The following is a 15548-nucleotide window of genomic DNA, read 5'->3' as shown; positions in this document are numbered from 1 at the left end:
CCTTTTTCTCAGGAATTTTAAGTTTTCCCTTATCAAACAGCAGCTCCCTGTCTGTATCCCCCCTTTATTGGAGCCCTCCTCCAGCCTGACAGCGCACATCAGGAGACAGGGGCGCTGGCTCTGCATCCCCCGTTCCTAGAAAAAGCCTCTTTTTGACATTATTCCCAAGTGATTTAATGGGACTGAAGAGAACAAACCCCTGGCTGCCTCCACCTTCCCAGGCATCCCGAGGCTGCTCTCCCAGCCTACGGGGCCCTCCCACACCGCTGCTCTCTCAGCTGTATTTTGGGGGGCAGCTGTTTCGGGGGAGGTAAACTCTGCATTCACAGGAACAAGGAGGTGTTTGGGAAGCGTGCCCAGCCCGGCAGAACGTGCAGCAGTGCTGGGACAGGCCGGAGCATGGACTGTCTGGAATGTGGAATGTAAACAGAGTGTGTTACCAGCAACAGCCCAGCTACAGATCCCAACCGACCGTGCTGTCCCTTGGGAGCAGCAAACCCCACGCTCCTGCTGCAGCCCAGGGGCAGCTTGTCATGCTGGATCAAATCATACCTGTTCTCCACACCAACCTTCCTGGCAATCTGAGTTATCCAGACTTCAGCCTCAGCCTCTGTAGCCTTCACACAGCATTGGGAAGTGACACAAATGCCCTGTTAGGAGTGCTCAGGCTGTGCTCCCAGCCTGGAGGAGTACTGGCTCCAGGAGGGAAGGGCCTTGTGTCCCTCTAAGTCACCTTCCTGCCCACCTTCCTCTGGACAAGCACAGCTGCTGGATATTTAAGTATTTTCATGTCCATCTTAAAACAGTGGACATAAACACTGATTGCTCATTTGCAGGACAACTCCCAAAGACTGGCCTGAAATCCAAAGGAGGAATGATGAAGGTGAGCAGGGCTGGATCAGCTGGCAAAGGAGAGGAACCAGTTGTGATCCCACTCACCCTGAGCTCTGCACAGTCAGCACGAGGTCAGCCAGCCCTGTGACCTCAAACTAAACACAGTAATTTCACCCCTTACCTACTGTTCATTTTCAATGGGAGCATGTGGTCCCCCCAGCACAGCACAGCCACTGCAGCTCAGTTAAGCCACACTTTTATTGTATTGTATTCCATGCATTATGTTCATGTTTTATAGTATGACAGAGGGAGGGATCAAGATAAATGTTAAACATAAACAAGAGCAGAAAGGTTGTTTGTAACAGGTCCTGAGAAGGAAAGGCACATCGTAACCACCGAATCCAACAGAACGGAAACCTTGGACAGAGGAAGACAATGCTGGAGAGCGGATAAGGGAGGGGTTGTTTCAAGTTGGGGGCTGTGGAAGCAGGTTTGACAGCCACCTGCATTCACCCACCCACCAAAGGTCTGCAGTTCAAATGGGTTTGGGGAGCTCAGTATTCAACCAAACCACTTCCACACTCCTGTTGCCCGGGGAAAAGTCCAAGATCCCAAACTCCTCCAGGCTTAATCAGCACCAAGGGGCAGCACAGGTCTCAAAGCTCCTTTCTGCAGAGACCAGCTGGGAAAAGGCAGCTGGTGGGGAGGCAGGGAAGGGCTACCCAGCACCGAGGGACCCCGAGCCGGGTCCCACCCGGCCGTGCAGGGTCACAGGAGCACCGTGGACTGCAGCAACGCTGGTGACCTGCAGGTATTGCTATTCACTGGCATCGAGGAGGAGGGAAGGCTGGGACAGAGCATGGACACAGCAGAGAAATGGTTGGCACAGACACTGGCACACGTCTCTCTCGGGTCAGACGCCGGGGGGGTTGTAGCACCTCGAAGGGAAGCAGCAGCAAAACCGTGTGCTGTGCCTGATTTAAGGCAGCGATCGCTGCGGGTGATCCAGCGCCGGGAAGCACGAGGTTCCTGCCAGAGCAGCGCGAGGGGCTCCAGAGCCAGGCTGGGCACTGGGACACTGCCCAGACAGCACAGCACACCCTCCAGTGAGCTGACACAACAGGGAGCTGCTGGAGACTGCACACAGTGGAAATGAGCACAAAACCAGAACAGAGGCTCACAGCACTGGGCTCAAACATCGCTCCCAAGCACCCAGCCCCGCTGTGGCAAAGACACAAGTGTGTTATCTTGGCTTCCAGGGGAGGAAACAGTTCAGCTTCACCTTGGAATCAAGAGAAGGGATGGTTCAGTCATCACAGCAGTACCAGAGCCAGCCTTGCTCCTGTAACTATCTGTTGAAGTGTGTTTTGCATGTTAAAGAAGGAACATTTAGCAGCCCACATTTCTTCTTGAGTCCCTTTAGTTTGTTACCTGCCACCCTTTCCCAGTCCCTCAAAGCCACCCTAAAGGTCACAGCCTGGGTGAAATAAGCAGCAGGAGAGCAGAAATGAAGCAGAGGCAGGGCTGAGCTCAAGGCCTTTCCTGAGCCGCACAAGGCAGAGATGGCTGTGCCCCCTGGCACAGGTGGTGGGCATGGGCAGGGGTCTCACAGCCTGCAGTGTGCAGGGCAGGGATGGAGTCTGGGAGGTTTGGAAGCCTGAGAGGGCTGCACTATGCTGGTGATGGGCAGCCCAAAAGCACAGGCAGGCAGCAAGGGTTCACCTCAAGCTGGTGGCCAGGGACAGCTCAGGCTGAAATCCTGGCACAGGGTCTCCATCTCTGGCCACTCCAACCAGGAGAGAAGATTGTAGTTTTTGCCTCTGCTACCATGGATTTTGTGCTGGGCTCTGGGACAGGGCTGAGCTGCCTCTCACCTGGGGTTTCAGTCATTCCGTGGCACAGATTGTAAACTTTAGTCCCCGCTGAGCTAAGCAAGGTCTGGATTTGGTCTCCAGGTGAGAGGCTTTCCATCTCCTGCCTGACTGCAGCCCCCAGGTGTTGTTCAAGGCTGGGTGTGTTGAAAAACATCTCCCTCACCACAGCCCTGCCCTGAGACACTACAAAATCCTGAGAGCTCAGTGTGAGATGCTCTGAGGTGTAGCTCAGGCCCTAGAAAACCCAGGCAAGGCAGGACAGGCAGCAAGCTGGAACCTGGCAGTGCCCTGCCATCAGGGTGTTACCTCTACATCTGAGTGTGGCAATGCTGGGTTGTGCTACAGAATTGTCATCCACGGAGGTAAGAGGGTGTTCCTCCCGAAATGAGGGTGTTCCTGTTGCTGGCCAAGGTCCCCACGATGCCACCAGTGCCTTGAGCTTGGAGCTGCGAGGAGGCCACTGAGCAGACAGGTAATGCCATGAGCCAGGGCTTCTTTCCAAAGGCTGTAAGGAGAAACCATTGGAATCCACATGGGCGCAGGCGCCTCTAGCACTGAACCCTGGAGATGGGCCAGGAGCAGTCCTGGAGGCCTCACTGCTGCTCTCAGGATGTCATGACAGGACTGATCTGGGTCACTGACAGGGATGCAGAGATGGAGCAGATGGGGGGAATGGGGCGAGCCTTCCTCTTCAGCTGCAGGAAACCACCCTGGTGCCCTGGGATGTCTCTCATCGCTTAGGCCAGGGCTGGCTGTGGAGCTGGGCTCTTCTCCTGAGCAGCCTGTGTCCACACCAAGGGCAGGGAGACAGGAATAACAGTCCATGACCCTGTGGGGATGCCACTTTAGGGTTGTGTACAGAAGCTGGCATCTCCAAGGAGCAGCATCTGCAACTCAGCCACATTTCTTCCTCTGCACAGACACTGCCACAGCCTCTGCAGTCCAAGTCCACTCTTCACATAGGTCTTGTCTCTAGGCTCGAAGGTGTCCATCCCAGTGTCTCCACAGCCAGTGCAGCAAAGCCCCTGAGGTGCCACCGTGGTCCACATGTTCTTGTATGATTGCATGTGGGCTTGGACACAGCTTGGTGCCCAACAGGGGATGGACCTGACACAGGGCTGGGGCACCTCCAGCACTTCCCTCTGTCCCACAAAGCTTAATCCACAGCATCTCCCCAGCTGCCAGGAGGAAAGCGGGGCTGGTACCCCATGACCACCCCTAATCAACATCCCCCAGCAACTTCAGAGATGTTGCCAAGCAGAGGGGAGAGGGTGAGGTGCAGAACAAGTCATCCCCTGGCCTTCCGATAGAGTTTGGTGGAAATATCACCCTCTTCTATCCCCTGGCTTGGGAAAAGCACTGGGGGGCACCACGTGTGCCCAGAGCCAGCCTGGCCCAGGGGCTGTAGCCATGCTCACACGTGGGCAGAGAGGAGGAGGTCGTGCCCACACTCACACGCCGCGTGGACACGCTTAAAAAAAACGGGAATTGTGAGTGTGGGAAAGGGTTTCCTGAGACTGCAGAGAAGCGAAGGCCGCGTTGAACAGTCAGGGACAGCTGTGCTGGTGTGGGAACAGTCCTGCCTTAAGGCTGCAAGTGTTCCAGGTACTGCGGCAGCGGGTTCTCCTTGACGTATTTCTGAATGTACCAGCACGTCAGGTGGGCCTTCAGGTCCTCCTCCACCACGAAGTCCAGGGCTGCCTGCAACCAACGGAGATCAGGTGATTTTACAACCTGCACTCCCAGCCTCTGCTCCCCTCTGAAGCCTCATTGGAGTCCTGTACCCCTCACCCAGATGGGGGAAGCAGCAGGGGTCCCTCAGGTTCCCCCTGTGCAGGGCAGGTGGAGGGAGAGGCTTAAGGGGAGAGCAGAGCTGTCCTGCCACAGCCACCACCTGACCACAGAGTCCCCAGTTTAACCCTCAACACATCCAGCCCCATGGATGCTGCGCTGCTGGTGACCCAGCCCATCCTGTGAAGCCACCTTCATCATCCCTTTGTCTCTGCTTAAAGGATCAGGGAGCAGCTGTACCCCAAAGCACCACCCCACCCTTGTGCTCATGGCTCCTCAGCTCCCCCTGCACAGCCCAAGGCAGGCAAAGGGCTCATGAGGGCAGTGAAGGTTTGAGAGGAGGGGTCTGGCTTGAGCTGAGGTGAACCATCAGCCCCTGCACAAGGGTTTTTTGCTGAGAAGAGGAATGGGCCAGACCTGGGCGAGTGGCTGGATTTGCTGACACTTACCCAGCTCCTCTTACCACAAGAAACAGGAATGTCTGAGCCCAGATTTCCATCTGCCCCGCCAGCCACCCCATCTCCCAGCAGAGCAGGATTCCCACAGGGCACACGTGCAGTTCCAATCTGATGGGGCCTGGCTTCAGCCAGGATCTTTAGCCACAGCTGGGATGGCAACAGCTCTTGCCCTTGTGGGTGGCTGGGGTCGTACCTTTGCCAGGTGCTTGGCTATTCCTCTCCCCCGATAGGCATCCGGCACTTCCGTGTGCTGCAAGTCCACGATCCGCTTCCCCACGTACTCATAGAGCAGCACGGCCTTGTCGTGGCAACCTGAGGGGTGGGAGAGAGGGGTGAGGGCTGGGATGTCCCTGGGGAACCCACAGCAGGGGATGGGAGAGAGGACTGAGGGTTGGGATGTCCCCAGAGAACCCACAGCAGGATGAGCAGTTTTGGGACTGCTACAGCATCCCTCGTGCCCATGGGAATGGATCTGGTGCTGGGTTGGAGACTTTGCTTTCAGTGACACCTGTATGTCCTCATTGGTCCCCCCGAGGTGTGAGCAGAGCCAGATCTGCTTGGCCTTTCCAAGCCCCTGGAGCAGGAGCAAGTTTTTGACCCAGCCCTGAATCAATGATGCCAGCACATGTTTAGGGTAGGAAAGCAGCTGTGGGGAGGGAGGAGATGTGCTCATGGTGGAGGAGAGCAAAAAGAAGAGGGAGAAAACCAACAAAGCTGACCCAGGTAACAGCCAATTAATTTCTCCTCCAGCACAGGGTTTTTTGGTGTGGCACATGAAACAGGAGAAGACTCCTTGGGGGTCTGCTGTTGCAGCATTGTCTAGACACGTTTTGGAGAAGATGCTGGGGAGGTGAATGCCACAAACACACAGGAAGGTGCACACAGGTGTGCAAGGGGGGCTGTGCACACAAATTTACATGTACACACACAGGCTTCCTGTTTCAACACCCTGACCTTTCTCTCACAGCAGCTCAGTTACAGGAAAAAAGAAGTTTCAGCTCATGTATAAATCAGAGGAGTCAGAACATCCCTCTGGTTTCATTCACAGAACCTGAGCTTCTGCCTGCAGTGCAAAAGCAAGCATTTCATTTCTAGAAAGTTTCTGTACTTAAAAGTGAGTTCCAGAAATGCAAGATCACAATCAAAGAGACAAGTTTGATTAAAATAATGGAAACTTTTCCTTCTCTCCAATGCTTTTTTAAGGCTGAAGGGCTGCAAAGTTCACCTGCATTTAGGATCTGCCTTAGCTGAGCTCAATACACTCTACTTCACTGCATTTCAGCTGAAAAGTCCAGCCCAGTTTGCCTCATCCCTGTATTCAAGAGAAACTAGAAATGAGCCCACTGGAAATTTGTGTTTCCAGAGAAGTAGCTCAAGCTTTTATTTCTGCTCCTTTTTTGCAGACACTCAAGTCCCCTACATTGGATGGAAACCTTCACGTTTCCAGCCCAAGTTTATTCCTGCTGGTTTCTGCCCACTCCTTCTTGTGCCAACATTGTTCTTGGGTGGACATAAATAATTTCCCTCTCTGCTGTTCCCCCAAGTATTTATAGGCTTCAGTCCTGCCCCTCTCAGCTCTGGTTCACCAAAAAGCCAAGCTCTTTGAGTTTCCTCCAGACAGAAAAGAGGGAGCACTGCAGTGTTTCTCCATGTGGATCCAGGCACCCCAAAAAAGCCAAGGGAGTAGGTGAAGCCCTTCCCCAGCAGCACAGACCTGCTCAGGCTGGGGCATGAGGTGCCCTCACGCTCACAGAGCATTTGGTGGCAGCTCTCAGGGGTGGCAAGGGCAGAGTTGGCAGCACCAAAGGCTGTAAAATGATCTTATAGCAGCAGCTTTCACTCGTTCCAGCCCTTCCACCCCACTCTCCTCCCAGGCTAAAACTTTCCATAGCCTCTGTCTGAAGCTTTGAGAAGTTTAAAACTAAATTGACAACAAAACAAAAGACCTTTTTCCTTTAAATACACTTTCAAAATATATGATCTGTTTAGAAGTATCACAGACACAAATCCATTTTAAAGCAGAAGGTGATGCAGTGTTTGGAGGATCTCAGACATATCCTGGACAGGTTTTTCCTCGATATTCCCAGCAGCTCCACAAACCCCCAGCCAGGACAGGAGCTGCAGAGTGCCACCAGGGCACAGGTGAACACACACAGAAAAGATTTTACAACCATCCTGATTTTACAACAGAGAGTCAGTGCTGCTGGAAACTGGGCCCAGTTCAGAAAAACATGCCAGTTCAGCCAAGTGCATGATCACATCCACACACGCTCACCTCGGTGACACAGCACATGAACACCAAGGGCACTCAGGGTGTGGTGTGGGCCCTGCAGCTCACAGCCATGGCTTGGCACAAGCCAGCCCTGGTGCTGTGGGGTACCCCAGACATGGGGGGGCTGCTCCCAGGAAAGCTGGGGGAGCTGGAAGCACTGCTGACCCGTCCTGGGGGTACCCAGCCCAAATTTGATGCAATCACCCCCAAAGAGAGGGGGCACAAGCAGAAACCCCACCAGAATAAGGCACAAGAGACACCTCCTGCCAGCTCCCAGCCCGTGTCACCCCCTTGGGCTCTGGGACAGAAGTTTATCATCCTGCACAGACAGAGATGGCACAGCAGGCCCAGGCCTCAGCCAGCAGAGCCCCAGGAGCCGGCCTGTGGCGTTTGGCTCACTGACACTCCCCTCCAGGATGTGGAGTCAATGCAAATCAGCACAGCCAGAGAGGAGCACGATGGCAGCAATGGCAGCACAGCTGCTGCCCTGCTCGCCCTCTGTCCCTCCCTCCACTCACAGGGGGCTCGGGGAAGGGGAAGCTTTTTTGGGAGCTGGGAAAGGGACCAGGTCTAAACTTTGCTCTCCATGGAGGGCTTCCACCAGGTGCAGTGGTGGGCTCAGCCCTCATGCCAGACACAAGTCCCCAGGCTGCCAAGCAGAGAGCCCAGTCCCAGCCCAGCTGAGGAAGGGGCACGTCAGGCACCTGGACAGACACAGGCACCCCACTCCAGCCCATCCTTCAGTGCCCCCCCTCTCCTGGCACACACAGAGTACCTGCCCAACGAGGGGAGGCTGCAGCACTGCAGGACCATCCCTTGTCCCTTCTCCCTGTCCCCCTGCACCAGCCCCAGCCCACGATAGCCCTCGGTGTGCCCAGGACCCGGGCAGGGCCACGGCTGCTGCCCACAAGGCCAATTTCTGCACGCCAGCCTTTGGAGCAGCCCCTGAGCTCCAGCCTCCTTGGAACACTGCTGCAAAGCCATTCCCTGGGAGCAAGGGCAGAGAACAAATGCCAGCCCCATCTCCCAGGAGCAGGGGGAAGGAGGCAGCTCCGGTCTTCTGCTGCTGAGCCAAAGAGCGCGGAAATGAAAAAGCAAAAGCTGCGCGTGGGGTGGGCTGAGAGGACGAGACGTCCCGAGGAGCTCTCGCTGCCTGCCATGGGCTGGCCTCACTCCCCAGAGAGCTACTGGCATGTTACTACGGAGAGAAAACACAACAGAGCACAACAGCCAGAGTGGAGACAGCACAACCCTGATGGAGGGGCCTCACTCGCAGGAATGGCAGCAGGGAGGGCTCTGGTTTGGAGCAGTTTCCTGTTTAGGAGCTCTCTGGAGGCGCCTGTGGCACGGGAGCAGCGGGGACGTCTTTGATGCAGTGTCTGGTGACAGATCCCTTGGTCCCTGCTGCAAACTCAGCACCTTCCCCTCTCCTGGAAAGCATCTGCCTCATCAGGGAGGAAAGCTCCAAGGCAGCACCTGCTCCAGCTTTCCCAATAAACCTGAGCCTGGGCTCCTGGACAAGGAGCTCCTGAGACTCAGATGAGCAGTGGGCAAAGCAGGAGCTTCCAGCCAAAATCGTGTCCAAACGCAGCAGGGGAGGAGTGGGAGGTTTGGGAAGTGTGGTGTGCTGCACCCAAGTGTTGGATGAATGGGAGCTGGAATGTGCGAGAAGCCCGCGCATCCCTGAGGAACTGGAGCTGCTCCACGCTCGTGGTGAGCCTGACTGGAGAGCCTGATGGACATCAAGAAGTCACAGCAGCTGCTGCTAAAATCTCTTCCCCTGCCCAAAACATCTGTGCCAGCAGCTGGACCAACCAGCCGACTGCTTTGGGGTGGGAGATCCCTTTGGGTTTCTTGTTTTGACCTGAAATTTCATCTCAGATCCAAAGAAATACCCAGCTATTCCTGACAAAACCAGCCTGTATGATTCCCATGGAAGCTTTTAGCTTTGACAAATTGATGTTTTCCAAGAGAGTCTCTGCACAGGGAGATTTCTGGCTGGCTCAGGCTGTTAGTCACATCCTAACCCATTACAAATCCAGTTGGGCGTCTTTTGCCCTCCTCTCGAGGGATAACGAGGCTCAGTGAGGTCTGGTTATAATCAGCTTTACTTTCAGCTTCTAAATGCTCCTTCATTTGGAATGCAAGGCAAAAGGGAACGTGTTCAAGTGAAGCAGCTGTTCCTATCAGAGTTTTAGGAGCTACTGCAGCAATGAGGGGAGGGAGGGGAGGAACAGCAGAGAAAGGGAAGACAAGGCAAGCCCCAAAAAATCAAGTTCAATTCATCTCCCTTGTGCACAAGGAGGAAGTCCTGACACGAGGTCACACAGGGTTGCAGAGGCAAACACAGGATGATGCTGAAAATGAACACTTTCACAACCAGTTCACAGCTTTCACTGTCTCAGGCCTCCTGCTCCAGGGATTTCCAGAAATTCATCACCATGGAAAGTTTTCTACCCAACATCACACCACCATAAACCACCAGCTGTCAAAGTCTGGCTGCTTGGTCCACGTGCCTGGTGCATCCATGTTTTCCCAGGGTATCCTCCACACTTGACATTAAGCAAAAGTGAGAATATCACAGGAAAGTTTGCCCTGGAGCCCACAAAATGCTGCTCATCTCTGCTGTAGTGCAGTGACATGGGACAAGACCCTCTGAGGGTCACTTTGATGCCAAAATCTGCGTCTGACCCATTTGTTGTCATTCCCTGCAGGCAGCAGGGAAAACCTCCCAGAGCATTCCACACCACCGATGCTCATTGTGCCAGGAGCGACAAAGAGCAGTGCAGGAAATAAACACCCTGCCACGCACTCCCACAGAGATGTTATCTCCTGACCATCTTCCAGGGCTTGGCTGCTACCAGCAAGTGCCTAACAAGGAGGAGGAGAGATGGATCACCCACTCCACACAGATGTTAGTCAGCACAGCAGGACAGCAGCACACTGCTCAGCTCGGCTGCCTTGTGTGGCCAGTATTCAACTCACAAAAAAAGGCTCAGACTCCCTGAACTCCCAGATAAAACACAACTTTGAGCATAGGAATTCACCTGGGTGAGGCCATGGCGTGACTGGATGGGGCTTGGAGCAACCTGGTCCATGTCTGGACACACAGATGGCATCCCTGGGCTGGAATGAGACGAGCTTTAGGATCCTTCCAACCCAAACCATTCTGGGATTCTGGGATTCCATGACCCCCTTCTGAATCAGGAGGTTCTGTGCTGATTCACACACGACTCCCACAGCTGATTGATTCTCTCCCTCTCAAAGTTCACCCTCTCCAGTCACGACTCATCCCTGCTCAGCCACCAAACGCTCCTCGGCCCATGGTGTGGCCGGCAGAGCTTTTATCCAGAAAACCACGATAAAAGATTATGTTTCCCTAATAATTGTTGACCCTTGGCTGTCCCCTCTATTTCCTGCACACACCATCTCCACTGGCTGGGACAATGCTCTGGTGGTGGCAGTGGGGACCTGGCACCTGGGACCTCGTTTGATCTCGGGCTGAAATAAGCAGTTGGTGAAATTGTTTTCTCCGCACCCGTCCCCTCCTTCCTCGCTCCACCACTACCGAGCCTCCAGCCTGCACTTTGTAATTAGTGGTTGAAATGAAAATGGGGTGGGGGGGAGGAAGAGAAGTCTAAAATAAAATCTGGGCTATTCCTGTTGTTTTATCGACGAAGCCTCCTGCATTCCCTATGATTTTTGAACTACACATTTCATGTATTTTTTTTATTTTTTAAAGGCAGCTACCCTGCAATTTCTGCAGGGCAGTGAGGCAGTTTTACCCAGAGCAGTTCTCAGCACGGCAAATGGGTGGGAAAGAGATGTTGGGATGGTTGAATATCTGGAATTACCCATTAAGATGAAGGCTGGGAAAGAATCAGGACACCACAGAGAAATTTTAATGGCACCTATTTTTTTTCTTTGTTCACCCAATATGTGACAGAGCTTTTTAGGGGTCACTATGTCACCAGAGCTCCACAGTCCCGGTCCCATAGGTGGCTGTGGCAGCTTGGATCCTACAGAACCGTGCTGGAGCCCCCGAGGGGCTTCCCTGAAGGAATTTCCCCAGAGGGGCCCCGTTCCCAGCGGGTACCACAGCTCCTCATCACCCAAAGGCACCTGCCCAGGGCAGTGTCCCCAGACCTGCCCGTGCCACCATCGGGCTCCACACACCGACCCCAGGGCAGGGAGCCGAGAGAGCCCCAGAGCCGGGAGAAGGTTTTAGGGTGCAGGAAGGGGATTTGGGGTGGGGGTCGCACCGCGGCAGGGTGGAGAGCACAGGGGAGAGTGCTGTGGGACACAGCGGCACGGGAGGAACGGGGGAAACAGGTGAGAACAGGAAAAAGAGGGAGGAACAAGAAGAAAAAGGGGGGAGAGCAACGAGGAGGAAGAACGGGGAGGGGAAGCGGGGGAGAGACGGGGGGGGCGAAGGGGGGGAAACAGCGAGGGCTGAAAAGGAACGGGAATCTGGGGCCGCCAGCGAGGTCGAGCCGTGGGCAGAGGCGGCAGGTAACGTCCCGGGGAGCCCCGAGCGCCGTCCCTACCGTTGAGCCGCACGGTGAACTGCCGCCGCTTGCGATCGTGCTCCACCTGGATAGGGCAGCCCTGCTCCAGGAGGCCGAGCGGCGCCGAGTGCGCCATGGCGAGCCGGAGCCGGTGCCGGAGCTCAAGCCGGTGCCGGTGCCGGTGCCGGGGCGGAGGCGCGGTCGGGCCCCGGCGCGGCCCCGGCCGCAGGAAGCCCCAGCTGTGCGGCACGTGCCCGCCCCGCAGCCAATGGCCGCAACGCTCTTTTGTTTTGGTACGGCCGCGCGGCCCTTAAAGGGGCAACGCCGCCACAGCCGTGGGGCCCGCAGGCAGCGCCCGGCGCCCCCGCGCGGGCGGGCACCGCCACCAGCACTGCGGGCACGGGACACGCGCGGTTCTGTACCGGTTCTGTATTGGACCTGTACCGGTTCTGTATTGGACCTGTACCGGTTCTGTACCGGTTCTGTATTGGACCTGTACCGGTTCTGTACCGGGCCTGTACCGGTTCTGTATTGGTTCTGTATTGGACCTGTACCGGTTCTGTACCGGTTCTGTATTGGACCTGTACCGGTTCTGTATTGGACCTGTACCGGTTCTGTACGGGTTCTGTATTGGACCTGTACCGGTTCTGTACCGGTTCTGTATTAGACCTGTACCGGTTCTGTACCGGTTCTGTATTGGACCTGTACCGGTTCTGTACCGGTTCTGTATTGGACCTGTACCGGTTCTGTAGGGGTCTTGTACTGGTCCTGTACCGGTTCTGTACCAGTTCTGTACTGGTTCTGTATTGGTCCCGCATTGGTTTTGTACCGGTCCCGCACTAGTCCCGTACTGGTTCTGTACTGGTCCTGCACTGGTTCTGTACTGGTTTTTCTGCTCTGGGTTCCTGGTGCCGCCCACTCTGCGGCAGCTCCGGTTCTGCGGGCCCTGCTGGGCTCCCTGCCCTGCCCTGTGCTGTGCAAGCCCCCGGCCACGGCCCCTGTGTGATGCTGGGACCAGGCTGCTCCAGGCCCCGTCCAGCCCGGCCTTGGACACATCCAGGGGCAGCCACAGCTGTGCCAGGACTCCACCATCCTCACAGGGAGGAATGGCTTCCCAATATGCCGTCTAATTCCCCCTTGTTCTGTCCCTCCATCCCTTGTCCAAAGTGCCTCTCCAGCTCTTTCAGAGCCTCTTTAGGCACTGGAAGGGGCTCTAGGGTCTCTCTGGAGCCTTCTCTTCTCCAAGCTGAGCACCTCTGGCTCTCCCAGCCTGGCTCCAGAGCGGAGGTGCTCCATCATGTATCATGTACACATCATATATCACATACACATCACATCTTTGAGCCCAAAGCTCTCAGTGACAGGAGCTGAGAGTGCTCGAGGTGTCTGTGCTGGCTGTGCAACAGGAAAAGCAGCAACACCTGAATTAACCTGGAACTAGGAACAGCTCAGCAGCAGCAGCTTCTCTGCACCCAAACACCATCTCGTGTAGCTTGGCGTTTGTTTACTCATCCCTTCAGCTCCTGCTGCCCGAGTTGCAGCTGAGGAACTCACTGGATTGGGTTGTGCTGGTGTTCTGCCTCTCAGGGTCTCCTGCTCTTTTCCCACTCCCATCCAGCCCTGGCCCAAAGAACTGTGTGTCTGCCTGGAGAGAAGGCTCCATTCCCTTCCTCCTCCATGGATATTGGTGAGGAGATGTTGTCCTTCTCCCCATCCCCTCCCCGTGCTCCCACACCGTGTGGTGCTGCAGGGAGACACAAACAGCAGAACACCCGGGCAGGGGAACGCAGGGAATGCAAACACTGCAGCAGCCAGGCTGGGCACTGCTGGGGTGTCATGGGGAGGAAGGGGATGAGTGATCCCAGGAGACAGTGGGTCTGGGAAACCCTGGGAGAGAGGAGGAAGGAGAAGCAGGTTTTGCCTGGACATGGGTGAGCAACTCCTTATTGCTCTGGTGGTGATCACCCTGACCCAGAGCCTGCACAACCAAAGGTTCACCTACAGCCCCTGAGAGCACGGAGAGGCTTTCCACAGAAATCCAGTACCTTGCCAAAATCTCTGGGAGCACTCAGGCTCCATGGGGATCCTGTGCCTGTGATGATTCCTGGGAGTCTGCAGGGCCCGAGCACAGCGGCTCAGACGAGGAGGTGCAGGCAGAAGAAGCCATGGCAGCAGCACTGGGAAGCTGCAGGAGAAAAGGGGAGGTCTCCCAAGAGATCCCCAAGCCCTGCCGTGGTTGGGAGGTGAGCACGTGGCTGCTTCTGGTCCCATCCTCGCAGCCTGGGTGTGCTCCCTGCCTTCCCACCCTGTTGGATCTGGATTGGGAGTGCATCCCAATTTCCCTGTGTGCTTCTGCAGCGCTCCTGTGCTGGAAGCCTTGGTCCCACAGCTCCCCACAGCTCCACATCTGCAGAAGCGCTGGTGATGATGCTCTGCTCCCCAGACCCCCCAAACCTCACACCTGAGCACTGGCTCAGCCCAAACCTGTGTGCATCGCTTCAAACCCCGCTGCTGACTCCGAGATCCGTGTGGATAAATGTCAGAAAGGTACAGACAATGCAGAACCACCCAGCTCCCGCTTGCCCAGCCCTGCAGTGACATCCACAGCTCTTGCACCAGCACCAATGACACGAGGCTGGGCTGCAGAGCAGTTTTTTTTTGGGGGGGGAAAGACTCCTCCTCATCTGTGTTGAAAGACTTGAAAGGTGGTGAATCTGTGACGTCTCTGGGGAAGGTAATTGCTCTCCCCATTAAAAACCTGTAATTTATTTTCCATTTGAACTCTTCCACCTTCAGTGTGCAGCTGCTGGATCTGGTGCCATCTGCTCCAGGCACCCGTGTGGCCACAGATCCCAATCCATCCAGCTCCTTCCCTCTGGCAGTGATTCCCTTCGACTGCTGGGGTTTGAGGAACTTTTTCCAGCCCTCAGATTTACCCCAAATGCTCTGCAAAGCTGAGAGCTGGCTGTGGCAGAGCAGCTGTGATCTCACCAGTGCTGTCAGCAGTTGCCACCCCTCCTTTAGATCTTTATGGATCATGCTAAGAATTCCAGCCAGAAAATGGCACTTGGAATCTCCTTTTCTTCTTGTTCAACTGCATCTCTCACATCCTGTCCAGCACTTCTGCCTGCAGCCCAGCTCGGTGGGAGCATCCTTACCCCGGGATGTGCCACGACTAGGAGGGATTGATTCCTCAGTGACTCAGAGAGGAATTAATCATAGAATCACAGAGTATCCTGAGCTGGAAAGGACACACAAGGATCATCCAGTCCAACTCCAGGCCCCAAAATCCCACCCTGTGCCTGGTGTTGTCCAAATGTTCCTGGAGCTCTGGCAGCCTTGGGGCTGTGACCATCCCTGGGGAGCCTGGGCAGTGCCCCAGCACCCTCTGGAGGAAGAACCTTCCCCCAATATCCAACCTAAACCTCACAAAATCACAAATCCAGACGTTCCCTTGATTCCATTTTCCAGCCAGACCCACCGGTGGCAGCCGTGGCGTGCAGGACCCACTGAAGATGTGGCAAGTTGACCATCATTAGCTGACAGGTGAGGTGCGTGGGTCGAAGAGCAGCACAGGACGGGTTCCCCGGGGGATGCTCCGTGCCCCAACCCTGCGGGTTCCGCGGCGAGGCCACACCGGGGACACCGGGGCCACCTCTGCTGGGGAGCAGCTCCGCCCGCCCGCCCGCCTCACTTACCCTCAGAGCCGCGCCCGAGAACCGCAAAGCTGTTTCCGCGCGGGGCTATAACCACGCCCCCCCCGCGGCGCTGGCCAATGGCGGCGCGGGGGCGGGCCCGGCGGGCGGTTGGC

General features: G+C 55.9%; 1 protein-coding gene across 1 annotated transcript; it reads right to left on the bottom strand.

Annotated features, from left to right (window-relative positions):
* Positions 1 to 1074: 1074 nt before the first annotated feature.
* Positions 1075 to 11948, bottom strand: NATD1 (N-acetyltransferase domain containing 1). Its single transcript, XM_005523040.3, has 3 exons — positions 11777 to 11948; positions 5151 to 5269; positions 1075 to 4409 (listed from the first exon to the last, which is right to left on the bottom strand). Exons 1-3 carry the CDS (start codon positions 11871 to 11873, stop codon positions 4293 to 4295), a joined length of 333 nt encoding a protein of 110 aa, XP_005523097.1. The 5' UTR covers positions 11874 to 11948; the 3' UTR covers positions 1075 to 4292.
* Between the last annotated feature and the right edge of the window lie 3600 nt (positions 11949 to 15548).

Source organism: Pseudopodoces humilis, chromosome 18, assembly GCF_049639895.1.
Source record: "Pseudopodoces humilis isolate 2021_Gansu_Grassland_sample_001 chromosome 18, ASM4963989v1, whole genome shotgun sequence".
Taxonomy (NCBI): domain Eukaryota; kingdom Metazoa; phylum Chordata; class Aves; order Passeriformes; family Paridae; genus Pseudopodoces; species Pseudopodoces humilis.
This window is presented reverse-complemented; position numbering and strand designations above follow the sequence as displayed.